The sequence below is a fragment of the Heterodontus francisci genome, chromosome 2 (genome assembly GCF_036365525.1).
Source record: "Heterodontus francisci isolate sHetFra1 chromosome 2, sHetFra1.hap1, whole genome shotgun sequence".
Lineage (NCBI taxonomy): Eukaryota > Metazoa > Chordata > Chondrichthyes > Heterodontiformes > Heterodontidae > Heterodontus > Heterodontus francisci.
The window spans coordinates 193,977,129-194,004,907 of NC_090372.1; the positions used below are offsets into that span (position 1 = coordinate 193,977,129).

A 27,779-nucleotide genomic window follows, 5' to 3' on the forward strand; every position below is an offset into this window, starting at 1 on the left:
AACCATGTTGACTCTGCCCGATTATCATGATTTTTTCTAAATGACCTGCTATAACATATTTAATAGCTTATCCAGTTGGACCCTAACCCTCCTATTCCTTGAACCTTAGTTTTGTTAATCAGCCTTTTATATAGTACCTTATCAAATACTTTCTTAAAATCCATATAAATAACATCTGCATTCCCTTCGTCAACCTTCTCTGTTACTTCATCAAAAAATTCAATTAGTCAAGCATGATCTGCCTTTTACAAATCCGTGCTGGCTATCCTTAATTAATTCAAACTTCTCCAAGTGTGTGCCAACATTTTTCTCTGATTATTGTTTCTAAAACCTTACCCATCACTGATACTAAACTAACTGGCCTGTAGCTAGGACTGTCCTCACACCCTTTCTTGAATAAGGGTGTCACATTTGCCACTCTCCAATCCTCTGGTACCTCCCCTGTATCCAAGAAAGACTGCAACATTATAGCCAGCCCTTCCACTATCTCTATCCCCACTTCTTTTAGCAGCCTAGGATGCGAGCCACCTGGACCAAGTGATTTATCTACCCTAAGCATAGCCAGCCATTTTAGTACCTCCTTCTCCTCAATTTTTATTCTATCCATTGCCTGTACTCTCTCCACTTCTACCAATATTTTGTCACTTTCTTAGTGACTGTCAAGAAAACCTGCTATGCCAAATGAAGAATTTTAATTCATTGGTTCAAAACTTTTAATGAAAAATATCCTACAGTTAACTTTTTAAAAAACTAACAGCCAAGATGGCCACCACAATTTGCATTGGAAAGACCTTGCACATTCCAAGGCATCCAAGAGGCGACACATGTCTGTACCCAAAACAGTGGCTTTCTCTTTTCATTGAGATACCAGAGATTGTTTCCATTAGCACGACATTCAAAGCCACCCTGGAACATTAACATTGAAAGGGCAAACCCCTCCAAGTGTAAATATTGGAATCCTGAGGCCTGAGAGATTGAAATTCCTAAAGTTGAATCTTGTTAGAAGGTACCAGAGAATACACTGAAACTGTCATGTGACCATCTGTCTATCTCTGTGAAAGCTGAGAGTTTCCTTTGGACAAGGCAGACAAGTCGACATTTGGGTAAGTAAAGTCCCCCAGTATCACTACTGTATAGTTTTTGCATATCTCTGATTTTCCTGCTCGCTCGCTCACTCTCACTCACACACACACACACACACACACACACACACACACGCGCTTTCACTAACTATTAGGAGGTCTGTAGAATGCCATGAATAAAGTGATCATATCTGTTTTGCTTCTCAACTCTAACCAAATGGATTCTGGCCTTGACTCTTCAAGGACATCCTCCCTTTCCAATGCTGCAATGTCTTCCCTAATCCAATACTGCCACCCCAACTCCTTTTTTCCTTCTCTACCGTTTCTGAACACTTTATATCCTTGTATATTAAGTGCCCAGTCCTCACCATTTTTAAGCCACATTTCCATTATTGCCACTACATCGTATTCCCACACGGCTATTTGTGCTTGTAGCTCACCAATCTTATTCACAGTTGTACACAATTTTCCATAATTTTCAAATGCTCAAAATGTAGTAGAATGCTCTAGTGGAAGAATTAGGGTACTGGAGGAATAAACTCTGGACTAAATGGCCTTTTTCTATCTGTGATTTTTATTTTATTCACTTGAACTCTGCTGTGTAATTTCCTGGATAATAAGAGACTGATTAACAATTTGTTGCTCTTATTCTGGTTATGAAGTATAACCAAACATTAGTCACTCATCCTGTTGAACTATCTCCTTTGCTGTGAGGAGAATCAATGGTGTAGATTCCTCCTGTGCTCTGTGGCATGGTGTATTGAAGCCCTAATAAGTTGTGCTATACTGCCATCTATTGGTTGTCTATTTACATCTTTTCCTTTGCATTTCTATAAATTTTAGACTGCATTTTCAAGGCCTTTGCACCTGCATGTAAGCACCAATCCAGTGACATTGCTATCACGCCACCATCTTCCCCCATCTGATGGGACGCCAACTAGTTGCTTGAATAGCAAACTTAAAAGATACATTTTAGCTTTTATTGTGCATTATTTCTTTCTTTTGGGCCTCCTTATCTTGAGAGACAATGGATACGCGCATGGAGGTGGTCAGTGGTTTGTGAAGCAGCGCCTGGAGTGGCTATAAAGGCCAATTCTGGAGTGACAGGCTCTTCCACAGGTGCTGCAGAGAAATTTGTTTGTCGGGGCTGTTGCACAGTTGGCTCTCCCCTTGCGCCTCTGTCTTTTTTCCTGCCAACTACTAAGTCTCTTCGACTCGCCACAATTTAGCCCTGTCTTTATGGCTGCCCGCCAGCTCTGGCGAATGCTGGCAACTGACTCCCACGACTTGTGATCAATGTCACACGATTTCATGTCGCGTTTGCAGACGTCTTTATAGCGGAGACATGGACGGCCGGTGGGTCTGATACCAGTGGCGAGCTCGCTGTACAATGTGTCTTTGGGGATCCTGCCATCTTCCATGCGGCTCACATGGCCAAGCCATCTCAAGCGCCGCTGACTCAGTAGTGTGTATAAGCTGGGGGTGTTGGCCGCTTCAAGGACTTCTGTGTTGGAGATATAGTCCTGCCACCTGATGCCAAGTATTCTCCGAAGGCAGCGAAGATGGAATGAATTGAGACGTCGCTCTTGGCTGGCATACGTTGTCCAGGCCTCGCTGCCGTAGAGCAAGGTACTGAGGACACAGGCCTGATACACTCGGACTTTTGTGTTCCGTGTCAGTGCGCCATTTTCCCACACTCTCTTGGCCAGTCTGGACATAGCAGTGGAAGCCTTACCCATGCGCTTGTTGATTTCTGCATCTAGAGACAGGTGACTGGTGATAGTTGAGCCTAGGTAGGTGAACTCTTGAACCACTTTCAGAGCGTGGTCGCCAATATTGATGGATGGAGCATTTCTGACGTCCTGCCCCATGATGTTCGTTTTCTTGAGGTTGATGGTTAGGCCAAATTCATTGCAGGCAGCCGCAAACCTGTCGATGAGACTCTGCAGGCACTCTTCAGTGTGAGATGTTAAAGCAGCATCGTCAGCAAAGAGGGGTTCTCTGATGAGGACTTTCTGTACTTTGGACTTCGCTCTAAGATGGGCAAGGTTGAACAACCTGCCCCCTGATCTTGTGTGGAGGAAAATTCCTTCTTCAGAGGATTTGAACGCATGTGAAAGCAGCAGGGAGAAGAAAATCCCAAAAAGTGTGGGTGCGAGAACACAGCCCTGTTTCACACCACTCAGGATAGGAAAGGGCTCTGATGAGGAGCCACCATGTTGAATTGTGCCTTTCATATTGTCATGGAATGAGGTGATGATACTTAGTAGCTTTGGTGGACATCCGATCTTTTCTAGTAGTCTGAAGAGACCACATCTGCTGACGAGGTCAAAGGCTTTGGTGAGATCAATGAAAGCAATGTAGAGGGGCATCTGTTGTTCACGGCATTTCTCCTGAATTATATTCATTTAATAAGTGGTACTTGGTATAGTCAAATCACCTAAAACATTGCAAAGTAGCAGTTGAGAGTCATTTTCTCTCTTTGTCAGTCTTATTTTCCTCTTCACCTCCCTTCTCAACTTATAGTATTTGGCCTGGTTCTCACTTGAAGAATTCACCTGCAATGCATCATACACCCTCTTTTTTTTGTTTCATGATAATCTCTCTCTCCCTTGTCAACTCAGGAGCCCTGTTTTTCATTCCTCAGCTTCCGCCCTTGTTGGAATGTACCTCGCCTATACCTGAAGCATCTCTTCCTTAAAGATAACCCATTGTTCTGTTACAGTTTTGCCAGTCAGTCTTTGGTTCTATTTTATCCTGGCTAGATCCTTTCTCGTGGCATTGAAATTAGCCTTCTTCCAACTTAGCTGTTCTACCTTATCATGTTACTTACTTTTCTGTATTACAAATCTGAACCTAGATGTTTAAGGACTTAAATACTAGTTAAAAAATGCTTTAAGTTACGGGCAGACAAGGTGACAGTTTTTAACATATGCGGGGCTGGAGAAAAGTGGAATTTAGGCCACAATCAGATCAACCATGATATTGAGTAGCAGAGCAGGCCTACTCCTGCGTCTTTTATGCTCCTAGGTTCTTAAATTCTTTTATGTACATGTAATGTGTTTATGGCCGTCTTGCTGTCAAAATACATTTCTGGGATAAGATCACTATAGAGTACCAGTTTGTGTCTTTGTGTCAGCCGTGGCTCAGTTGGTAGCACTCTTGCTTCTGAGTCACAAGGTTCAAGTCCCACTCCAGGACTTTAGCACAAAAATCAAAGCTGGCACTCCAGTGCACTTAAGGAGTGCTGCACTGTTGGAGTGTTGGCTTTGGATGTGATGTCAAGCCGAGGCCCTGTCTGCCCCTGAGGTAGATGTAAAATATAAATAAATAAAAGGCCCAACCATCTTCAGCTGCTTCATCAATGACCTTCATTCAGTCATAAGGTCAGAAGTGGGGATGTTCGCTGATGATTGCACAATGTTCAGCACCATTCGTGACTTCTCAGATACTGAAGCAGTCCATGTAGAAATGCAGCAAGACCTGGACAATAACGAGGCTTGGGCTGATGAGTGGCAAGTAACATTCGCACCACACAAATGCCAGGCAATGACCATCTCCAACAAGAGAGAATCTAACCATCTCCCCTTAATCCTGGAACTCCCTTCCTAACAGCACTGTGGGTGTACCTACCCCACATGGAATGCAGCAGTTCAAGAAGGCAGCTCACCACCACCTTCTCGAGGACAATTAGAGATGGGCAATAGATGCTGGCCTAGCCAGCGACACCCACATCCCATGAATGACTTAAAGAAAAAAATCTCGTGGCACTATTTCGAAAAAGAGCAGGGGAGCTATGTTTGGTGCCCTGGCCAATATCTGTCCCAAAATGATCATTATCATATTACACACAGCAAACTCTCACAAACAGCATATTGGCTGCCACACTTCCTACTTTCGAACACTGACTAAACTTCAAAAGTATTTCATTGGTGTAAGGTTCGGGACGTCCAGTAGTCTTGCAAAGCGCTATATAAATGCACGTCTTTACCTTTTTTTTCCAGTTGTGCGTTTACACTATGCTCCTTGTTTCTTTTTAGGGAAGGCGTTTTTTAAGTTTTTTGTTTAGCTGGGATGTGGAATTCATCAAGATGATCCATGGTACCATCAAGAACCAGCTGCACTTCTTTCCTAAGTATGAACAAAGTGCTTGGGGTGGGGTGGGGTGGGGCGGGGGTTGGGGGTAAGACAGGAAAAGCGTGCATTGAGTATTAATTTAAATTAAGGAATGCGTGAACTGATTTAAGTATATCGTGACCTTACATTTTGGCAGTTGTTAGAATTTTATGAACGCTTAAGCTATGAGTTATCAAGTTAGATATTCTGGAGTTTTGATAGATTTACCAAATTATGTTTTTAGTGTTAGGAAAGAGCTGGTTAATGTAGCAAAAAATAATGCTACGGCCATTGCTAGGTGCTTTTATACAAACATTGTTTTGGCCTTACATTAATTTTTAAATTCTATTTGTAATATTACGATCTCCTTATCCTGAACCTGGCACTTGAGAATTCATCCTGGGCTAGGGCCAGACAGGATATGTGCTACCTTGCCTCTGACAATTGCAGTGTGCAACTGGTAACTGGGAGGTGCAGAAGTGATCACTTTTCCTGGGGGGAAGTGCTTAGCCTTAGCTCTGCAGTTATTTATATTCCAATGCTGAGATTTCCCCAACCGTTACTCTGCATTTTGGCAAGATGATGTGGCTGCCATTTGGGACTTATGAATTTCAGGTGTGTCATGCTACCCTATAGAGCACCACATTGGAGTTCCAAAACACTGAACTATCCCATGTAACACTTAAGTGCTTTTTCTAAATGGGAATAGTATTTGTAATCCTTTCATTTTTGTAATATTGTCATTAACGCTGCCATGACAAAGCTTGTGATTGTATTTTTTGTCTGTAGATCCATGATGGCTTATGTAGCTGAAGTATATTTTAGAGCTTGGAAGAAGGCATCAGGAATGTTTCTCAAGGTGAGTGTTAACAATTTTAAGACATTGCTCTTGTTCAACCCCAGGGTCCACTTTCAAAGGTTAGCCCTCATTGTCTGCAAACCAAAATATAATCTTATACACCCGTTAGCTGGTAATGTGAGCATTGTCCCGAAATGAAACACAACCCCCCTGTGTTCCCCTAATCTTCAGATAATGATACGTAAGGTTAAAGTAGATTTTCTTGGAGAGGTATGGCATTTTCTATTGAGGGTTGTGGGGATTATTTCTCTCTGTCCCACCACCACCACCTAGAAATGGAAATGTATGATTATATTGGCCAAATAGACACAAAAATCTAATTTTCTAAACCGACGTCGGGTGGAGTGGGGGTGGGGCGGGGTGGGGGGGGGGGGGGGCGGAAAATTGGAGCGGCAGCGGCCACCATGGAACCCAATGACGAGATTGCGGGCCCCGATCTTCCCGGTGGTGGGGAAGCTCCGTGGCGGCCGCTGTGCTGCTCTATGATGGGAGTTGACTTAGCATATTTAAATTACCTTTCTACATTTATTTAAATGGAATTCCCCACGATCTTAGCAGCTGTTTCCAATCTTGAGCTCAACGTGCGGCACTTGCGAGCCTTCACTTTACCGCCCTTGGAAAGCTGGGCCACTGAGGTGAGAGTCCTCGGTGCCCGCAAAGGTTAGTAAATAATGCCCTGCTCTTATTCTTTACTGTAGTGAACTTGGACATTTGCAGTGTAGTGAAGTCGCCAGAAATGAGGGGTGTTGGAACTCTGCCTCCGTTTTTCGTAAATCGGCAAGGGGAGGGGGAAGTGGTCCACTCTGCATTCGTCTGTCGGGAAGGGGAACGGGTTTACTCTGCATTTGTCTGTTGGGAGGGGAAGGGGTCCACTGTGCATTTGGATAAACAGTTTGGCGCTGGGGGACAACTGGGAAACTGTTCAGGTTGCTGTTGTCTGTGGTCCAGTGCAGGCAAATTAAATGATTGGTTCACACTTATCTAAAGTTTGATTGTGAAGCGTCATGCCATAACATACTCATGGTGGAACACTGCTGAAGCTGGAATTAACACAAATGTCTGTCCATATAGGTGTGAGTGACCTTTTGAAGGAACCCAAATTGACTAGGAGCAGAGAGATGGGTATGATCTACCCTGTGTTCCTGGATCCCCTTGCCGTGATGAGTCATCTCTGCAGGAGTCAGACCCAAGAGGCAGGTGCAGCCCACGGGGAATCTCCCAAGTGCGAGCAGCAGTCGCCACCGAGGCGCAGAATAGCCCCCACATGTCAGCCAATCTATAGGACTTGCATGACAACCTCCAGATGTCTGAGCGCCAGTGTCAGACGACCGCGGATGTCTAGAGAGGCCTTCACACAGCTATGCGCACTACTGAATAATGACCTGCAACCAATGGCTTTGGTGGTCGCTCTATGCCTGTTGCCCTCAAAGTGACTGTGGCTTCTGACGCCGGTGAGGAACCCCAGCAACGATGTTGGAGAGCACTACAACGCCTGCCACGGCTCCGTAGTCTCGATAGATCTGGTGCAGCCCTCCAGTATGCACCAGATACAGTTGGGCACATCGTTGTGGTCTGCTACTTACAGCTCAACATTGCAGTCCAGAGGTGGGAGCCCTTGCAGGATGAAAAGGTATGGGAGCAGGACACATCCTCCGATGATGAGGAAACAGAGGGTGACCAAGAACAACCACTCACGGGAGCACAGAGAGCCGTGATGGAGGGCCGACATGGCAAGTAGCGAGCAAGGGAGGCAAGGCAACAACTGATAACTGAGCGCTTCCACATCCCTGAAGTTCAACACATGTTCCTCAGAGCACAAAAGACCATCCTGCATCTCATCGGAAGTCTTCTGGCTCTGTATCATCCATCTCTCTAGCATGACTGGCAGCAGCTAACTGAGCCATTGCCCATGTGACTTAATCCATGCAGTGTCACATTGTGCATGTTGGCATGGCAATGTTATTGCTTACATTGGCAGTACTGTCAGGCTCAATGTAATGGAAAGGCACTTAATCAATCCATGGTGGCATGTGTTATTCAGACAATGAAGGTTAATGATTGTCAGACAGCACACTTAATTAAACTACATATGACAAATACGTCTCGCCTGTGAAGACTCATATGTATCAAGGTGTCTTTTTAAATTTTTGCGGGTGCTTTTTCGCAGTTTAACCCCTGTGCTGGCAGCTGTACTGGAGGACGGCTACTGATCAGGCTGTCCTTGGCTTGGGATAACTTCGGTGGTCATCCTCTGTGAGCCTGAGGCCTGGAGGGCCCTGGCTACCTGAGGGCCTCCTGCACCAGTGCAGGGCTGTCCTCTGGCATTGCAGCTACTGGAGTTGGACTCACTCGTGGAGGGGCTGAGGCGCCAGTGTCCACTCTGATCGCCCTTTGGGGAGCCCTAGATGTGGCGCGTAGCCTCCTCCGCCTTGAGGCTCGTTGGAACCTCTGTTGTCTGGAGAAGGACCAGGAGCGGGAACACTCTCCATGCTGCTGGTCCTTCTCTCGCCCAGCCAGTACTGCATTGCACTCATGCCAAGATGAGGGTTTGCAGGTGATTGAGCATCGGTGAAATGTGGCTCTCCATGAGGGTCACCATCCTCTCCATGGAGGAAGTCCTGCACTCATATGCCTGGGACGTGCAGCACTCATGGCATGGGTGGACTCCCCCACCGTCTGCTCAAGGCTGCGCATGGGCTGTGGCATCTCCGCCAGATGTTGCCTTACCTCTCCCTGCAACTCCAGTATGGCTTGTGCTGCCAACACCAGAGGCTCATCATCAGCCTGGGGCTCAGCATGGGCCAGGACATGGGCAGTCCTCTCACTGTCAGAGGCCTGGGCTGTCTCAGCCTCAGCTAGCTGCTTGGGTGCACGCGTGGTGCTGTCACCAGATTGTGATCATGATTCTAATATCAATTAGATACCCACCAAAGTGAGAGTATCTGTGCATGTGGAAGGTGCAGGAGAGTCATGGGACGGTGCATCCTCTAAGTGTTGCTAGTCTTCAGAGGTGGTCTTCATTCCCTCGGTCCCTGGGGCCTTGGCGAGCCTTGTCCTGAAAGATACAATGAGAAGAACAGACATTTAGGTGTTATAGTACACATGTTGGTCGAGGACAGCATAGGAGATTAAATTTTGAATCTTTCTGTGCTTGACAATCACTCTCGTCAATTGGGACCCCGAGCTCCACGTCCGAAATGGCATGTGCTCCTTGTCTCCCAGCTAGTTCCAGCGCCTCCTCTTCAGCCTGTGACAGCAGCCTCAGGTCGGGCACCCCGTATCCAGTCCTGGATGCCTCCCTGCTGTTGTGGGCTATCGTCTCCTGAAAGAGCAAGCATGCAGATACTGAGCATTGGCAAACGCCAACATCACGGTTGTACGGACATAGCCCTTCATCAATACCTAAGGGATGCTTGGTCTTGGTACGGAATCACCCTGTTTTGGGTGACCCCATGGCTGCTCACCTCTGCAATCTGTCCAGGCTTGGTCAGGCAGGAGGACCTCTTCTTGCCATCGCTGGAGAAAAGGACTTTCCGCCTTTCCCTTGTAACCGGGAGGAGAATAAGCAGGAGGACATCACTGAACTGTGGGGCCACTTTCGATCGCCCATCTGCCATTGTTGTAATAATGCCCAGCAGGGCTGCTTGCAGATAAAGTAACATTTTGAAGAGCACAGACCTTTAGCCTCAGGAGCAAGTGCAATGGTGCTAAATTGAAATTGTGGGCCAAAAAGGTAGAGTATTACACACTTTCAGCAGGTTTGACAGAAAATATTCCTGCTTCTGGTTTAAACAATTTAAATTGCTATAAATATTTACATTATTATACAAACAACAGTACCAAAACTTTCCTGTCAACTAATTTTCATGTATTATAGGTGTACTGTACTCATCTACACTACTAATAGATTCATTTGGCAAAATAGCCATTAATTCATCCTTGTAAATTATTTATATATTCGAAGATCATCTGATTATCAGTAGTTGCTTGTCAGGAAGCTGAATTTTAGAATCCCTAGGTGATTACATATTGCTAAACGATTTTCTGTTTCTCTCAGACTATTGAATACAGCTGTATCCAGGATTTTATGCATCATGGAGTTCATCTTCCAAGAAATTCCCCAGTCCATTCTAAAGTACGAGAGGTGTGTACAATTTTTAAGCTATCTTCAGTTTATAGAAAAGGTCTGTAGACAATTGCCCAGCACATTGTAATCGATTAATTACCAATGCAGTAACAGATTGCAGTGAAAAATTGGTAAAACATTGGTACACACGTTATAAATGCTGCTCATTTGTTTCACTTTCTGCATGAACATGGGCCCCTTGATATAAGCGATGAATTAAGGGTCATTTTAATGTTTTACTCACTGTAGCCTCGCAAGTGATACAGTCCTGCACTCCTTCAACTACAGGCTACTGTTAGAGGTATAGAATCTTACTGTGGTGCGAGTCATTTCTCTTTATTGAATCGCTTGTTTCTGCCGGTCGCCTTGATGTTTTCTTGTGTTTTCCCCCTTCAATGGTTTCTCTTGACCATTGGCAAAAGCTCCAGATCTAAAGCATTTCCTACTTTCTATCAAAATAACCCTCCTATTGAATTTAAACATGTTTTGTATGCAAACTACCCTCTTTGTTTATTTTTAAATTTGTTTCCCACGTTGGCACTAATATAGAGAACTGAGATGTGGCTCACAATGAGGCCATGATATGTAATGAGGGTAAGGAAGGATATGTACCTAAAATGGGCATTATCTGTAATGTGATTATCAGCCGCCTGAAGAAATTGTGAGGCTTGGATCTTGGGCTATTTTAAGTGTATACCCCAGGATTATCAGGGTTGATGTTAAGCATGTTGTTCTCAGTTTCTTATTGCATAAAGTGGACTTTTGGATCCTGCATGCTAGCTTGGCTGTAGTAGTTGCCTTTTGCCATGGGCACAAGTAAACATTTTTGTTAGAAGTTTAAATTGTAACAGTTACCAATGTATGAATTTATTTTTGCAGTTGTTAAGTTACTTTCATCAGCAAAAACTACGTCAGGGGGTTGATGAAATGCTGCATCGTCTGTACCAGCCTATTCTATGGCGAGCACTAAAGGTAATACAGTAGCTTTATAGATGAAGTTAGTGAGTCTTTATTTTTATACCCTTTTTCATGTTAAACAGGTAATTTTATAAGTTAAATCAGGACCATTTTTTATATTGATGGATTTTGCAAAATAAAAAAGGTGAATTTAAACTTCAGGAAATGTTAAAAGCGTTGTCCATTATTATAATTACCTAAAGCAAGAGTAAACAACCCAAGCCCAGTGTTGAAAACTCCCCCATAGTTGGGGTTGGGATATTCTGAGGCATTGCGATAGGGAACAGCAACATAATTTAACTGTTAAACTTTCAGTACAGTCTATTAATAGAATTGAGATCACAGCATCTTCTGGATCATAAGTAATGAGTTCTCTTTATGTAGACACTCTCTGCCTTCTGGTGTTAACAGTGGCCCAAATCGTGCCGTAGTAATGAAGCCAAAACTGTCAGCATTCACCATAATTACACCTCTGAAACTGACAGGAACTTTTGGAGTCTCCACATGTGCAGTTAAATGTGGAATTCGAGATGTTGCTGGCAATGATTCTGTACTTCCCTATAGGGTGCACTATTGAAGTCCCCCCAGTCTCTAATCAAGTAGAAATCACTGAACTGACAAGAACTTGTCCTTTTACTCTATTAGTCTCGCTATTAAAAACCCTTGAAAAAGTCACACCTTGTTGTCTCAGCTGTGACTGGGTCCGTAACAGGATACTAAGTTCATAACTACTGCTGAAAAACCTCTCTGGCTCTAGAAAACTAATGATATATTTGTGTTATGTCACATTTTTCACATCTGTCACTTTATGAAAAAAGTTGCATTTTAAATTTTTTCTTGAAGTTTGATATTTCGGCTTAATCCCAAGCATTTATTTAATTCTCTAAAATGTAGTTTAAAGTGAAGGATATCTGTGCATTTTACTTCCTAGCTTGCTGTCTGAGAATACTTCATTGTGATTGGCTGCTTGCCCTGCATGATGACATCAATTGCTTGATGCCTGGAAAACTCCCTAACTTGGCGCCAGATTCAAACTGACATTGGGAAAGGTAAAATCCACGCCACAGAGGTTGTTAAATCTCTGTGGGCAGCTTTCCAAGAGGTCGTCAGTGAAGGCTGTTGACTTTCACAGTTTAGGATGCAACAAAACATCAAACAGTATAATAAAGCATCAATATGGACAGGAAATGAAAGTCACAATTCAAAATGGCGGCACCTCATCAGACCCCTTTCCTATCCTGAGTGGCGTGAAACAGGGCAGTGTTCTCTCACCCACACTCTTTGGGATTTTCTTCTCCCAGCTGCTTTCACATGCGTTCAAGTCTTCTGAAGAAGGAATTTTCCTCCACACAAGATCAGGGGGCAGGTTGTTCAACGTTGCCCGTCTAAGAGCAAAGTCCAAAGTACGGAAAGTCCTCATCAGGGAACTCCTTTTTGCTGACGATGCTGCTTTAACATCTCACACTGAAGAGTGCCTGCAGAGTCTCATCTTCAGGTTTGCAGCTGCCTGCAATGAATTTGGCCTAACCATCAGCCTCAAGAAAATGAACATCATGGGGCAGGACGTCAGAAATGCTCCATCCATCAATATTGGCGACCACGCTCTGGAAGTGGTTCAAGAGTTCATGTACCTAGGCTCAACTATCACCAGTAACCTGTCTCTAGATGCAGAAATCAACAAGCGCATGGGAAAGGCTTCCACTGCTATGTCCAGACTGGCAAAGAGAGTGTGGGAAAATGGCGCACTGACACGGAACACAAAAGTCCGAGTTTATCAAGCCTGTGTCCTCAGTACCTTGCTCTACGGCAGCGAGGCCTGGACAACGTATGTCAGCCAAGAGTGACGTCTCAATTCATTCCATCTTCGCTGCCTCCGGAGAATACTTGGCATCAGGTGGCAGGACCGTATCTCCAACGCAGAAGTCCTCGAGGCGGCCAGCATCCCCAGCTTATACACACTACTGAGTCAGTGGCGCTTGAGATGGCTTGGCCATGTGAGCCGCATGGAAGATGGCAGGATCCCCAAAAACACATTGTACAGCGAGCTCGCCACTGGTGTCAGACCCACCGGCCGTCCATGTCTCCGCTTCAAAAACGTCTGCAAATGCGACATGAAGTCCTGTGACATTGATCACAAGTCGTGGGAGTCAGTTGCCAGTGTTCGCCAGAGCTGGCGGGCAGCCATAAAGGCGGGGCTGAAGTGTGGCGAGTTGAAGAGACTTAGCAGTTGGCAGGAGAAAAGACAAAAGCGCAAGGGGAGAGCCAACTGTGCAACAGCCCCGACAAACAAATTTTTCTGCAGCACCTGTGGAAGAGCCTGTCACTCTAGAATTGGCCTTTATAGCCACTCCAGGCGCTGCTCCAACCACCGACCACCTCCAGGCGCTTACCCATTGTCTCTCGAGATAAGGAGGCCAAAGATAGGAAAGAGATATGGACAGGAAATAAAACTTTTGTAAAAAGTCAGTACGGATTTTTAAATGGAAAAGCTTACTGAATTATTTGAAGTATCAGAAAGAGGAGAAAAGGGCAGTAAAGTGGATTCAATATTTTCAGAAATTTCAGGGCGCCGCAGTGGTTAGCACCGCAGCCTCACAGCTCCAGCGACCCGGGTTCAATTCTGGGTACTGCCTGTGTGGAGTTTGCAAGTTCTCCCTGTGTCTGCGTGGGTTTCTTCCGGGTGCTCCGGTTTCCTCCCACATGCCAAAGACTTGCAGGTTGATAGGTAAATTGGCCATTATAAATTGCCCCTAGTATAGGTAGGTGGTAGGAGAATGTAGGGACAGGTGGGGATGTAGTAGGGATATGGGATTAGTGTAGGATTAGTATAAATGGGTGGTTGATGGCCGGCACAGACTCGGTGGGCCGAAAGGCCTGTTTCAGTGCTGTATCTCTAAATAAATAAATCTCACTTCAGATACTATGTGCCGTACTGGTTTCCATACTTAACAGAATTTGATCTTCCGTGTATTTGCAGTATTTTCCATTTTTATTTTGTTCAAGTTAGTATTTTTCTTTTTTGAAGGCCAGAAATTCTGAAGTGCGAGCAAATGCTGCAATTCTCTTTGTCGAAGCATTTCCGATTCGAGACCCTGGAGTAACCAATGAAGAAGTAGACATTGAAATCCAAAGGCAATTTGAGGAAATTTTTGTAAGTATACTTAATGTAGTTTTTTATCCATGTATATCAATTTGTCCAACATATTGGTCAGGAGAGAAGTAGCGGGAGAGGAGAGCATTCAAAAAGCGCGCCAGAACCTCGGAGATTTGAGCGAGAGGTTCAGAGACAAATCAAAAATCGAAAATTCCAGGGAGGAGACTCTGAGGGCGGAGTTCCGGAGCGGTAAGTATACAGAGTAAGTTACCTCGGGTGGAAAAACAAACTGAAAAAGTGACGTCGCAGGAAAGCTGTGACCTGCTTGGCTGGTAGGGAATCTGCGCTGAATTTGAAAATAAAGCATTGATAAACTAATTAACCCTAATTAATTAATAAGTAAAGGAGTAACTAAACTGGAGGGAGGAGATTACTGTATTTAGCATTTAATATTTATAGTAGAAATCTAGTGCTAGGGACCATATAGTTAATTGTAACTCAACTTAGTAAGGATTTAATAAGTATTTATTTTAATTTGATGTATTAATTAGTGCCAGAAATGTCAGAGGGGTAAATTGCTTCAATTGTGAGATGTGGGAGGTCCGTGACGCTTCCAGCGTTCCGGACAACTACATCTGCAGGAAGTGTACCCAATTGCAGCTCCTTACAGACCGCATGGATCGGTTGGAGCAGCAATTGGATGCACTTAGGAGCATGCAGGTGGCGGAAAGCATCATAGACAGGAGTTTGAGATGTGGTTACACCAAGGTGCAGGCAGATAGATGGGTGACTGCTAGAGGGAGCAGGCAGTCAGTGGAGGATTCCCCTGTGGCTATCCCCCTCGCTAACAAGTATACCATTTTGGATATTGTTGGGGGAGAGGGGGGGGGGATGGCCTATCAGGGGAAAACAACAGCAGCCAGAGCAGTGGCACCACGGCTGGCTCTGTTGTTCAACAGGGAGGGACAAAGCGCAGAGGAGCAATAGTTATAGGGGACTCTATAGTCAGGGGCACGGATAGGCGCTTCTTTGGATGTGAAAGAGATTCCAGGATGGTGTGTTGCCTCCCTGGTGCCAGGGTCAAGGATGTCTCTGAACGGGCAGGGGGCATTCTGAAGGGGGAATGTGAACAGCCAGAGGTTGTGGTACACATTGGTACTAACGACATAGGCAGGAAGAGTGACGAGGTCCTGCAGGGGGAGTTCAGGGAGTTGGGTAGTAAGTTTAAAAAACAGGACCTCTAAGGTTGTAATCTCAGGATTACTCCCTGTGCCACGTGCCAGTGAGGCTAGAAATAGAAAGATAGTGCAGCTAAACATGTGGCTGAACAGCTTGTGTAGGAGGGAGGCTTTCAGATATCTGGATCATTGGGATCTCTTCTGGGACGAGTGGGACCTGTACAGGAAGGGCGGGTTGCACCTAAACTGGAGGGGCACAAATATCCTGGCTGCGAGGTTTGCTAGTGTCACTCGGGAGGGTTTAAACTAGTGTGGCGGGGGGTGGGAACCAGAGCAGTCGGTCAGCAGGTGAAATAACTGAGGGGAAACTAGTGAATAAGGCCAGTAAGACTGACCGGAAGAGCAGGCAGGGAGATGTTGCTGAGCACAGCGGGACTGGTGGTCTGAAGTGCATTTGTTTCAATGCAAGAAGTATAACAGGTAAGGCAGATGAACTTAGAGCTTGGATTAGTACTTGGAACTATGATGTTGCTATTACAGAAACTTGGTTGAGGGAAGGACAGGATTGGCAGCTAAATGTTCCGGGATTTCGATGCTTCTGGTGGGATAGAAGGGGATGTAAAAGGGGTGGGGGAGTTGCATTACTGGTTAAGGAGAATATCACAGCTGTACTGCAGGACGACACCTCGGAGGGATCATGCAGCGAGGCAATATGGGTAGAGCTCAGGAATAGGAAGGGTGCAGTCACAATGTTGGGGGTTTACTACAGGCCTCCCAACAGCCAGCGGGAGATAGAGGAGCAGATATGTAGACAGATTTTGGAAAGATGTAAAAGCAACAGGATTGTTGTGGTGGGTGATTTCAACTTCCCCTATATTGACTGGTACTCACTTAGTGCTAGGGGCTTGGATGGGGCAGAATTTGTAAGGAGCATCCAGGAGGGCTTCTTGAAACAATATGTAGATAGTCCAACTAGGGAAGGGGCTGTACTGGACCTGGTATTGGGGAATGAGCCCGGCCAGGTGTTCAAAGTTTCAGTCGGGGAGCGTTTTGGGAATAGTGACCATAATTCCGTAAGTTTTAAGGTACTTGTGGATAAGGATAAGAGTAATCCTCGGGTGAAGGTGCTAAATTGCTAATTATAATAATATTAGGCAGGAACAGAAGAACTTAGATTGGAGGTGGCTGTTTGAGGGTAAATCAACATCTGACGTGTGGGAGTCTTTCAGATGTTAGTTGATTAGAATCCAGGACCAGCATGTTCCTGTGAGGATGAAGGATAAGTTTGGCAAATTTCGGGAACCTTGGATAACGAAAGATATTGTGAGCCTAGTCAAAAAGAAAAAGGAAGCATTCGTAAGGGCGAGAAGGCTGGGAACAGACAAAGCCCTTGAGGAATATAACAAAAGTAGGAAGGAACTTAAGCAAGGAGTCAGGAGGGCTAAAAGGGGTCATGAAAAGTCTGGCAAACAGGATTAAGGAGAATCCCAAGGTTTTCTATACGTACATAAAGAGCAAGAGGGTAGCCAGGGAAAGGGTTGGCCCACTCGAGGACGGAGGAGGAAATCTATGCGCGGAGCCAGAGGAAATGGGCAAGGTACTAAATGAGTACTTTGCATCAGTATTCACCCAAGAGAAGGACTTGGACGATGAGTCTAGGAAAGGGAGCGTAGATAGTCTGGGTCATGTTGATATCAAAAAGGAGGAGGTGTTGGGCGTCTTGCAAAACATTAAGGTAGATAAGTCCCCAGGGCCTGATGGGATCTACCCCAGAATACTGAGGGAGGCAAGGGAGGAAATTGCTGGCGCCTTGACAGAAATCTTTGCATCCTCATTGGCTAGAGGTGAGGACCCCGGAAGTGCAGAAGGGTTTAGTTTAGACAGGCATCAAGATCGGCGCTGGCTTGGAGGGCCGAATGACTTATTCCTGTGCTGTACTGTTCTTTGTATAGGAGAGTTCAAGATGGCTTCTGGGCTGGAAGCTCCCTAGGAAGCTCCCTTGCTGTTCAACTCTATCCATGGCCATCTGCTCCCATCCCTAACGTTTTCTCCCCCAATCTGCCCTCTTAAACTGTTTAAATTCCCCTGGCTCTTTAAATCAGTTCATTTTAGCCCTATCTAAAGGCTAACAGTTAGTTTAGTGTATGTTACCTGGGCCCACTGCCCTCCCCCAGCCACTCCTGCTCTTTGTTTTCTCAATGAAATTGATCCGGATGAAACTGACGAGCACAGCTGCCGATACTTCAATCTCCGATCCTGCTGTCTTCACAGTCCAGAGTGTCTGCAGCCACGGCATGCGGTAAGTCCATAGAGGTGAAGAAGGAGCAGCGGGACCCGAGAGAAGCCCTGAGAAAAGGTGCCCCGAACACCCAAAAAATCCACGAACGGCCCCCCCGGCCGCAACTTCAAAGCGCCCGCGGGAGATGGCTCGGAGAGCATCTGCAGCGCACTGTCGGCAATGCTGCATGCCTTTATTTAAACCACTGCAAAAAAAAAACCCTTAGCAAATGTAATCACCTCTAAGTCTGCCAAATGATGCTTCACCTACCGAAGGACGTGGATGAGCTTTCTGGACGTTGATGGTGGGCACTGAGGAAATGGCTTATTACCTGCACCAGCTTCCTCCCCCCCCCCCCTTTACCCCCCTTCCACCCCCCCCCACCTCCGTCCCCGCCCCCCCCTCGCACCATCTTCACCCCGCACCCCCTTCCCCTGCACCCCCCCCCCCCCCGCACCCCCTCCTTCTACCCCTCCCCCTTGCATCCCCTCCTCCCACCGGCACCATCCTACACCTGTGTAGGGGCCCCAACAACCCCACTGCCTTGTGGGCGTCTCGGGAGAGACCAAGGCTAAGGGAGTAAACCCGAACAGAAAATCCGGAGCGGAACCCCGTAGGCGGTCATGTGTCACCTTTGGCATGTTTCCGGCAGTTCCTGCAGCCATACTGGTGCCAAACGTCGTGTCCTGCACTCCTTTGGACCCCACCAGAAAGGCCGAGAGGGGGGTTTTGACGACTGGGCAACTCTCAACCTCCATAAATTTGCCCAGGCATGCGCCATGGAGAGGTCACTCCATAGTTGCCTCACAGCGACTAAAACAACACGGAAGGCAGCAGTTACGGGTTATAAGTCCAGATAAATTGGCATAGAACCTGGGCGCCACGGGTTGCCTTTGTCGGTGGGAGAGGTCATTGCACCTCACTGGACAGCTACCGCCCGCCTCAAACCGGGCAGCCCCCGGTCAATAAGGTTCTGTCCCGCCACAGTCTGCCTGCTTTAATGGGTGCTTGGAGCTCAGGGTCATTGCCCGAAAGGTGGACTGATACACTGCACCAAACAACATGAAAAAAGGAAAGAAGGTACCAGCCCTTCGCTTTGCAAGCTGGAACGTCAGAACTATGTGTCCTGGCCTGTCGGAAGACCTTACACAAATCAACGATTCTCGGAAGACCGCCATCATTAACAACGAGCTCAGTAGATTCAATGTGGACATTGCAGCACTTCAGGAGACTCGCCTCCCCGCGAGTGGCTCTCTAGCAGAGCAAGACTACACCTTCTTCTGGCAGGGCAGGGATCCTGAAGAACCAAGACAGCATGGAGTGGGCTTCGCCATCAGAAACTCCTTGCTCAGCATGATAGAGCCTCCCTCAAATGGCTCGGAATGCATACTGTCCATCCGACTGCTCACCACCTCTGGTCCAGTACACCTACTCAGCATCTATGCTCCAACACTCTGCTCCCCACCTGAAGCTAAAGACCAGTTCTATGAACAACTCCATAACATCATTAGCAGCATCCCCAACACCGAACACCTATTCCTGCTGGGGGACTTTAATGCCAGGGTTGGGGCCGACCATGACTCATGGCCCTCCTGCCTTGGGCGCTATGGCGTTGGAAGGATGAATGAGAACGGGCAGAGACTGCTTGAGTTGTGTACCTATCATAACCTCTGCATCACCAACTCATTCTTTCACACTAAACCCTGTCACCAGGTTTCATGGAGGCACCCAAGATCACGTCGTTGGCACCAGCTAGACCTCATTGTCACAAGGCGAGCCGCCTTAAACAGTGTTCAAATCACACGCAGCTTCCACAGTGCGGACTGCGACACCGACCACTCCCTGGTGTGCAGCAAGGTTAGACTCAGACCAAAGAAGTTGCATCATTCCAAGCAGAAGGGCCACCCGCGCATCAACACGAGCAGAATTTCTCACCCACAGCTGTTACAAAAATTTCTAAATTCACTTGTAACAGCCCTTCAAAACACTCCCACAGGGGATGCTGAGACCAAGTGGGCCCACATCAGAGACGCCATCTATGAGTCAGCTTTGACCACCTACGGCAAAAGTGCGAAGAGAAATGCAGACTGGTTTCAATCTCATAATGAAGAGCTGGAACCTGTCATAGCCACTAAGCGCATTGCACTGTTGAACTACAAGAAAGCCCCCAGCGATTTAACATCCGCAGCCAGAAGTACTGCACAAAGAACAGCTAGGCGTTGCGCAAATGACTACTGGCAACACCTATGCAGTCATATTCAGCTGGCCTCAGACACCGGAAACATCAGAGGAATGTATGATGGCATGAAGAGAGCTCTTGGGCCAACCATCAAGAAGATCACCCCCCTCAAATCTAAATCGGGGGACATAATCACTGACCAACGCAAACAGATGGACCGCTGGGTTGAGCACTACCTAGAACTGTACTCCAGGGAGAATGCTGTCACTGAGACTGCCCTCAATGCAGCCCAGCCTCTGCCAGTCATGGATGAGCTGGACATACAGCCAACCAAATCGGAACTCAGTGATGCCATTGATTCTCTAGCCAGCGGAAAAGCCCCTGGGAAGGACAGCATTACCCCTGAAATAATCAAGAGTGCCAAGCCTGCTATACTCTCAGCACTACATGAACTGCTATGCCTGTGCTGGGACGAGGGAGCAGTACCCCAGGACATGCGCGATGCCAACATCATCACCCTCTATAAAAACAAAGGTGACCGCGGTGACTGCAACAACTACCGTGGAATCTCCCTGCTCAGCATAGTGGGGAAAGTCTTTGCTCGAGTCGCTCTGAACAGGCTCCAGAAGCTGGCCGAGCGCGTCTACCCTGAGGCACAGTGTGGCTTTCGTGCAGAGAGATCGACCATTGACATGCTGTTCTCCCTTTGTCAGATACAGGAGAAATGCCGTGAACAACAGATGCCCCTCTACATTGCTTTCATTGATCTCACCAAAGCTTTGACCTCGTCAGCAGACGTGGTCTCTTCAGACTACTAGAAAAGATCGGATGTCCAGCAAAGCTACTAAGTATCATCACCTCATTCCATGACAATATGAAAGGCACAATTCAACATGGTGGCTCCTCATCAGAGCCCTTTCCTATCCTGAGTGGTGTGCAACAGGGCTGTGTTCTCGCACCCACACTTTTTGGAATTTTCTTCTCCCTGCTGCTTTCACATGCGTTCAAATCCTCTGAAGAAGGAATTTTCCTCCACACAAGATCAGGGGGCAGGTTGTTCAACTTTGCCCGTCGAAGAGCAAAGTCCAAAGTACGGAAAGTCCTCATCAGGGAACTCCTCTTTGCTGACGATGCTGCTTTAACATCTCACACTGAAGAGTGCCTGCAGAGTCTCATCGACAGGTTTGCGTCTGCCTGCAATGAATTTGGCCTAACCATCAGCCTCAAGAAAACGAACATCATGGGGCAGGACGTCAGAAATGCTCCATCCATCAATATTGGCGACCACGCTCTGGAAGTGGTTCAAGAGTTCACCTACCTAGGCTCAACTATCACCAGTAACCTGTCTCTAGATGCAGAAATCAACAAGCGCATGGGTAAGGCTTCCACTGCTATGTCCAGACTGGCCAAGAGAGTGTGGGAAAATGGCGCACTGACACGGAACACAAAAGTCCGAGTGTATCAGGCCTGTGTCCTCAGTACCTTGCTCTACGGCAGCGAGGCCTGGACAACGTATGCCAGCCAAGAGCGACGTCTCAATTCATTCCATCTTCGCTGCCTTCGGAGAATACTTGGCATCAGGTGGCAGGACTATATCTCCAACACAGAAGTCCTTGAAGTGGCCAACACCCCCAGCTTATACACACTACTGAGTCAGCGGCGCTTGAGATGGCTTGGCCATGTGAGCCGCATGGAAGATGGCAGGATCCCCAAAGACACATTGTACAGCGAGCTCGCCACTGGTATCAGACCCACCGGCCGTCCATGTCTCCGCTATAAAGACGTCTGCAAACGCGACATGAAATCCTGTGACATTGATCACAAGTCGTGGGAGTCAGTTGCCAGCATTCGCCAGAGCTGGCGGGCAGCCATAAAGACAGGGCTAAATTGTGGCGAGTCGAAAAGACTTAGTAGTTGGCAGGAAAAAAGACAGAGGCGCAAGGGGAGAGCCAACTGTGCAACAGCCCCGACAAACAAATTTCTCTGCAGCACCTGTGGAAGAGCCTGTCACTCCAGAATTGGCCTTGATAGCCACTCCAGGCGCTGCTTCACAAACCACTGACCACCTCCATGCGCATATCCATTGTCTCTCGAGATAAGGAGGCCCAAAGAACTGTTCTTTGTTCTTTGAGTGTCTTTTCCTTCGTAAAAATCAAATTGAAACATATGTGACTCGTCATAGAGTATATTCATAGAATCATAATGGCACAGAAGGAGACATTTCAGCCCATTGAGTCAATGTCCGCTCTCTGCAGAGCAATCCAGTCAGTCCCATAGCCCTGCAAGTTTATTTCCCTAATTCCCCATCGAATTTCCATTTGAATTCGTTGATTATCTCTGCTTCCACCACCCTCGTCGGCAGCAAGTTCCCAGTCATTTTGCTGTGTTTAAAAAAAAAAAAGTTCTTCCTCGTGTCCCCTCTGCATCTCTTAACCCAAAACCTCAAATCTGTGTCCCCCTAGTCCTTGTGCCATTAGCTGCTGGAAACAGTTTTTCTTTGATCTACCTTATCGAATCCTGTCATAATCTTGTACACCTCAATCAAATCTTCCTTGATACTCCTTTACTCCAAGGAGAACTACCCCAGCCTCTTCAATCTAACTTTGTTGCTAAAACTCAAGACAGAGGACACTGCTCATTCCTGCTGATACCCTATTCTTTGGAGGCTTCAAAAACGTCTCCATGTACTAGAATAAGATGGAAATGAAAGAATTAAACTATGCTGACTGACTGCTGGAGGATGGTTTGATTTATGATTGGGTCTAGAGTGTTTTGTTGTGGTGCCATGTGGAACTTGCCAAATAGACAAAACATATCCCTCAAGAAGAATAAAGTAATTTTTTCACCGTATGATTACAATGCTATGTATTAAATTTGTTTTTATCTTAACTCTTCCCAGAATAAATTCTCTAATGAGTGCTAAACATGTGGTAAAGTAACAAAATATAACTTCCAATACTTTGATTCTTTCCCTTTGATAGAATCTTTTGGAAGATCCTCAGCCTCTGGTTCGTTCTACTGGTGTGCTTGGTGTGTGCAGAATTGCTGGAAAGTACTGGGAGATGATACCCGCTTCCATTCTCACTGACCTTCTAACCAAAGTGCTCCGTGACCTGTCGGCTGATATAAGCTCTGCTGATGTTCGTTGTTCTGTCTTTAAGGTATGAGAAAGTTTTTTTTTCTCCCATTTTCTTTTATCCTGCGCGCCACCTTTTAAAGATCCAAGTATCTATACCCTTCCCGGACTCATCTTGAGCCTAGAGCCAACGTCTCTGCCAGCTGACTTTTGTCATCTTCAGGATTGGAGCACTACTTCCCGGGGCCCGAGTGGCTCTCCTGACATGCTAGTCGCATCTTGAGAACGCAAGCGGACCAATTTTGTATGGTCTCCTTGCACTTCAGTTTTTCACACTATGGTGTTTGCCTGAATTTGGGCACAAACCAATCTCCAGGCCTGGTTCTTGTCTAGCCATTTAATTTGAGTAAATAAGGAAGCTCCTGAACTTATTGAACATACTAATATAACATAGAAATAGGAGCAGATGTAGGCCTTTTGGCCCCTTGAGCCTGCTCTGCCATTCAGTAAGATCATGGCTGATCTGATTGTGGCCTTAACTCTGCTTTCCCGCCTGCACTCTTGACTCCTTTATAGATCAAAAATCTGTCTAACTCAGCCTTGAATATATTCAATGACCCAGCCTCCACTGCTATCTGGGGTAGAGAATTCCAAAGATTAACAACCCTCTCAGAGAAGAAATTTCGCCTCATCTCTGTCTTAATTGGGAGACCTCCTATTTTTCATGAAAATTCAATAATGTGGAAGTATATTACTAAATTCATGTTGCAAGATGCCATATTTTTTTTTTATATTAAAACTTTTTCGTGAATTAGCACAATTTTGATAATCCAGCCATTTTAACGGGCACAATGGTACATGGCCGCTAATGTGGCCAAGGCTCTCAGTATTTTGTGTGGAAAATATTCTGTGTCTTCCTTCTGTTTTGCAGTGTTTACCAGTTACTTTGGACAATAGAATGAGCCATCCTTTGTTGGAGCAGCTTCTTCCTGGACTAAAAAACAGTCTCCATGACAACTCAGAAAAAGTCAGAGTGGCCTTTGTTGATATGCTGCTGAAAGTTAAAGCCGCCAGAGCAGCAAAGGTAAGATTAATAGGAAAGTGAAGTGTCTCAAATGTGAACTAGCAATAATTGCTTGTCTTCAGGGCTGCCAGAAAGCATTGTGTAAGTAAAATGTAACTCATTCCAATGTCAGGAAGGTACTGCAATCCAACCAAATTACATTTAATCAAAGCTGTTGTTTATAAACCAAGTCAAAGTCCATTTTCATTGCATGGGATTTTGTAATTTTTAAATAGATGTTTTGAGGATTCCATTTTCTGATTCCACTTTTATGTAAAATCTGTAAAGCAGTGCCATTCCTTATGACAAAGAAGAAAGCTTGAAATAATGTTTATATGTTATTGTGTAGTAATAGTGGTCGCGATTGCAGTAAAATGCAGGTCATTGAGCTTCAAATTCAAACTTTTACCAACAAGTCAGAGACCACAGGAGTTTTGGTCTCCTTCCGTAAGGAACTTGCCTCTGAGAAAGTGCAACAAAGGTTCACTAGACTGATCTTGGAGTAAAGGGATTGTCCTTGAGGAGAGATTGAGTAGATTAGGCCTATATTCCCTAGAGTTTAGAAGAATGAGAGGTGATCTCATTGAAACATCTTAAATTCTTAAAAGCTGATGATAGATGCGAGAAGAATCCCTGGCTGAAGAGTCTGGAACTCTGGGTCACAGTCTCAGAATAAGGCGTTGGCCATTTAGGAATGAAATGAGAAATTTCTTCACTCAAAAGTAGTCATTATTTAGAATTCACTCCCAGAAGATTTTGGATGCTCAGTCGTTGAGTATACTCAACGCAGAGCTTGACAGATTATTTTGAATATTAAGGGAATCAAGGAATATAGGGTTAGTGCGGGAAAGTGGAGTTGAGGTAAAAGATCATGCATTATCTTATTAAATAGTGAAGCAGGCTTAAAGGGCCAAATTGCCTATTCCTGCTCCTATTTCTTAGATTCTAATGTAATTTTTTAAAGTTTGATGTAGAGTTCACCTTGAGAGTTGAGGAGAGATATTTTGCACGACATTTCTGCAGGAAATTGAATAATTTGATTACAGTTTATGACTGGGGCAGTTTTTACATAGGCCTTAGAATGAAAGGGCTTAATGAGCCAAATGTATTTTTTTTTTCTTTCTAAGCTTTATTTTCTCATGTCCAAATCTGTACAGTGCATATAAATGGACAAGAAACACTGACAGTTACATATTTAGTACATTTAACTGCCATTCATATGAACTGTACAAAATGTAGGAAAATTCATATGGTTATAAATGTAATAACATTTGATAGATACTGATGAAAGTACTTATATTCTTTTTAATTTAACAGTTTTGGAAAATCTGCCCTATGGAGCATCTTCTGGCCCGTTTGGAGCTTGATGCTCGACCAGTTGCAAGGCGCATTGTCAACCTGTTATTTAACTCCTTCTTTCCTGTGAATCAACCTGAAGAGGTATGGTGTGAACGGTGTGTCACTCTTATACAAATGAATCCCATGGCTGCAAGGAAGTTTTATCAGTATGCACACGAGCACACTGCACCAACAAACATTGGTAAGGTTCTATGTTGATTACTGAGCGCTAAAAGAAAGCATGTCTTTATTAAAGAAAGAAATAACTTATACTTGTATAGTGCCTATCATGACCTCAGGGTGTTCCAAAGTGCTTTACAGCCAATTAAGTACTTTTGCTCCTCTGCTGAAACCCTCATCAATGCCTTTGTTACTTTGAGACTCAATGAACAGGATTTTATTCTGTCCTTGGAAACGGGCATAGAGGCAGGGGAGCAAACAAAATGGAAAGGGGCACCGTTCCTGACATTGCCCAGGCCCCCTGCCATTTTGTCCAGGGTGGGGAAGGCCAAGGATGACCTTCCTGCCCCAGGCCAATTAAGGGCCTCTTCCTTCCTCTACTACAATTTTACTGAAGGTGGAAGGGCCCACTGCCGCGTGGAGATGCTGCCAGGTGAAGCCTGGCAGCCTCCTAGTGGGGTCAGGGAGGGTCCCTCCTTTGCGCCCAATCCAGAGCTCCTGGTGAGCCCTCATGCCAACAATGGCCGCGCCCCCCAGCGCATCGGCAAGGCTTGCCTGAATGGCCCCGGCGACCTTGACCTCACTTACCTGTCCCGGGGTTGTCTCCTTTTTTGGTAATGTCAGGCCACCATTCCTGGTAACGCTTCTGGTACTACAGAGCTGCTGTTCCTCCGATTGGCCAGCAGCTCTAGAGGCAGGAACTCATCCCTTAAAGGAACGGTGTCCCCAACGGCAGGCAGTTAATTGGCTGTCTGCTGTTAAATAGCAATGGGGCTCCGACAGAGGGCCGAGGCTGGTTCTCCCCTAGCCTTCTGGCCTGTTGCCGTAATAAGATCCAGCCTAATGATTCCAATGCTCTCCTAGCCGCACAATCTGTAAACTTGAGCTTGTTCAAAACTCTGGTGACTGTATTTGAAGTTATACCAACTCCTGTTCACCGTCACCCCTATACTCGCTGGCCTACATTGGCTGGCAATGCCTCAATTTTAAAATTCTCATCTTTTTTTTCAAATCCGTCTATGGCCTTGCCTCTCCCTATCTCTGTAAACTCTACAACCCTCCTACATCTCTGTGCTACTCCAATTCTGGCCTCTTGTGCATTGCCGATTTTCTTCGCTCCACTATTAGCGGCTGTGAATTCAGCTGCCTGAGCCTCAAGCTCTGGAATTCCATCCCTGAACCTCTATCTTTCTTTCCTTCTTTAAGACTCTGCTTAAAACCTATCTCTTTGACCAAGCTTTTGATTGCCTGTCCTAATATCTCCTCTTGCAGCTCGATGTCAAATTTTGTTTCATAACACCTCTGTAAAGTGCCTTGGAATGTTTTACTATGTTAAAGGAACTATATAAATATGCGTTATTGTTGAAATGTAGTCACTGCTGCATATTCCGTCAGGTACCACAAACAGCAATTGTATATATGCTCAGATTATCTGTATTTATTGACGTGGGTTAAGTGATAAATATTGACCAGGGCACCAGGTAGAACTCCCTGCTCTTCTTTGAGATAGTGTCATGGGATCTTTTACATCTACTTGAGGGCAGATGGAGGTTTGGTTTAATGTATCATCTGAAAGATGGCACTTCCTACAGTACTGCACTGAAATGTCAGCCTGGATTACCTGCTCATGAACAAGTATGACTGTGAACCGTTGACCTATGGTTTTTTTTTTCATTTAAATGTTTACCTAACAGTAACTAACTATAAGTGATTAAGGAAGTTTTCTGCATGAATTTTTAGATTAAAAAATGATGCATAAAGTAACATTTGGGGAGAGGAAATAGGTGCTCTGCAGAATTTTTCAGGGCTTTTGTTTTGCAAACAGTTCACCATTATTAGTCTATGAAGCTGACAGGAACTTCTGGCATCTGCACAAGCGCAGTCAAATTATGAAATTGGAATTTGCTGTCACTGTTGCGCCACAGGGTGTGTTGTTGATGTCCTTATAGATGGAAATCTATGAACATGCACTTTTTAATGCTATTATTATCCCTGTTAAAATGCTTGTAAAAGTTCGGCCTTGTTGAATGAGCTGTAACTGGGTTTTTAACGGTGTACTAAGTCATAAATGTTGCTGAACAACCTCTTTGGCCCTGAAAAACTGTCAAATTTCTCCATTCCATGATATAAAATACTATAAATTTTTGTAAAAATTAAAAAAATTTATATTTCAGTTGCTACCATTTTATCCCATGTGTATATCCCAATCATTATTGGGATAAAGTGTGCTAAAGTGTGGCGAGTTGAAGAGAC

The 27,779-nt window shown here is 45.5% G+C and overlaps 1 protein-coding gene across 6 annotated transcripts in view; it reads left to right on the plus strand.

The window, feature by feature from the left end:
• ncapg2 (non-SMC condensin II complex, subunit G2) overlaps window positions 1-27,779 on the plus strand; it is a 159,137-nt gene that overhangs the window by 56,932 nt on the left and 74,426 nt on the right. For all 6 annotated transcript variants that reach the window (XR_010969404.1, XM_068015001.1, XM_068014998.1 and 3 more), the window contains exons 7-14: window positions 5,123-5,217; window positions 5,988-6,057; window positions 10,115-10,201; window positions 11,063-11,155; window positions 14,166-14,291; window positions 22,851-23,030; window positions 23,877-24,029; window positions 25,326-25,548. Coding sequence is in view for 5 of the 6 variants with exons in the window: in XM_068015001.1 (XP_067871102.1) it covers window positions 5,123-5,217; window positions 5,988-6,057; window positions 10,115-10,201; window positions 11,063-11,155; window positions 14,166-14,291; window positions 22,851-23,030; window positions 23,877-24,029; window positions 25,326-25,548 (1,027 nt within the window). In the remaining variant the exon portion in view is untranslated. The remainder of the gene's footprint in view (window positions 1-5,122; window positions 5,218-5,987; window positions 6,058-10,114; window positions 10,202-11,062; window positions 11,156-14,165; window positions 14,292-22,850; window positions 23,031-23,876; window positions 24,030-25,325; window positions 25,549-27,779) is intronic.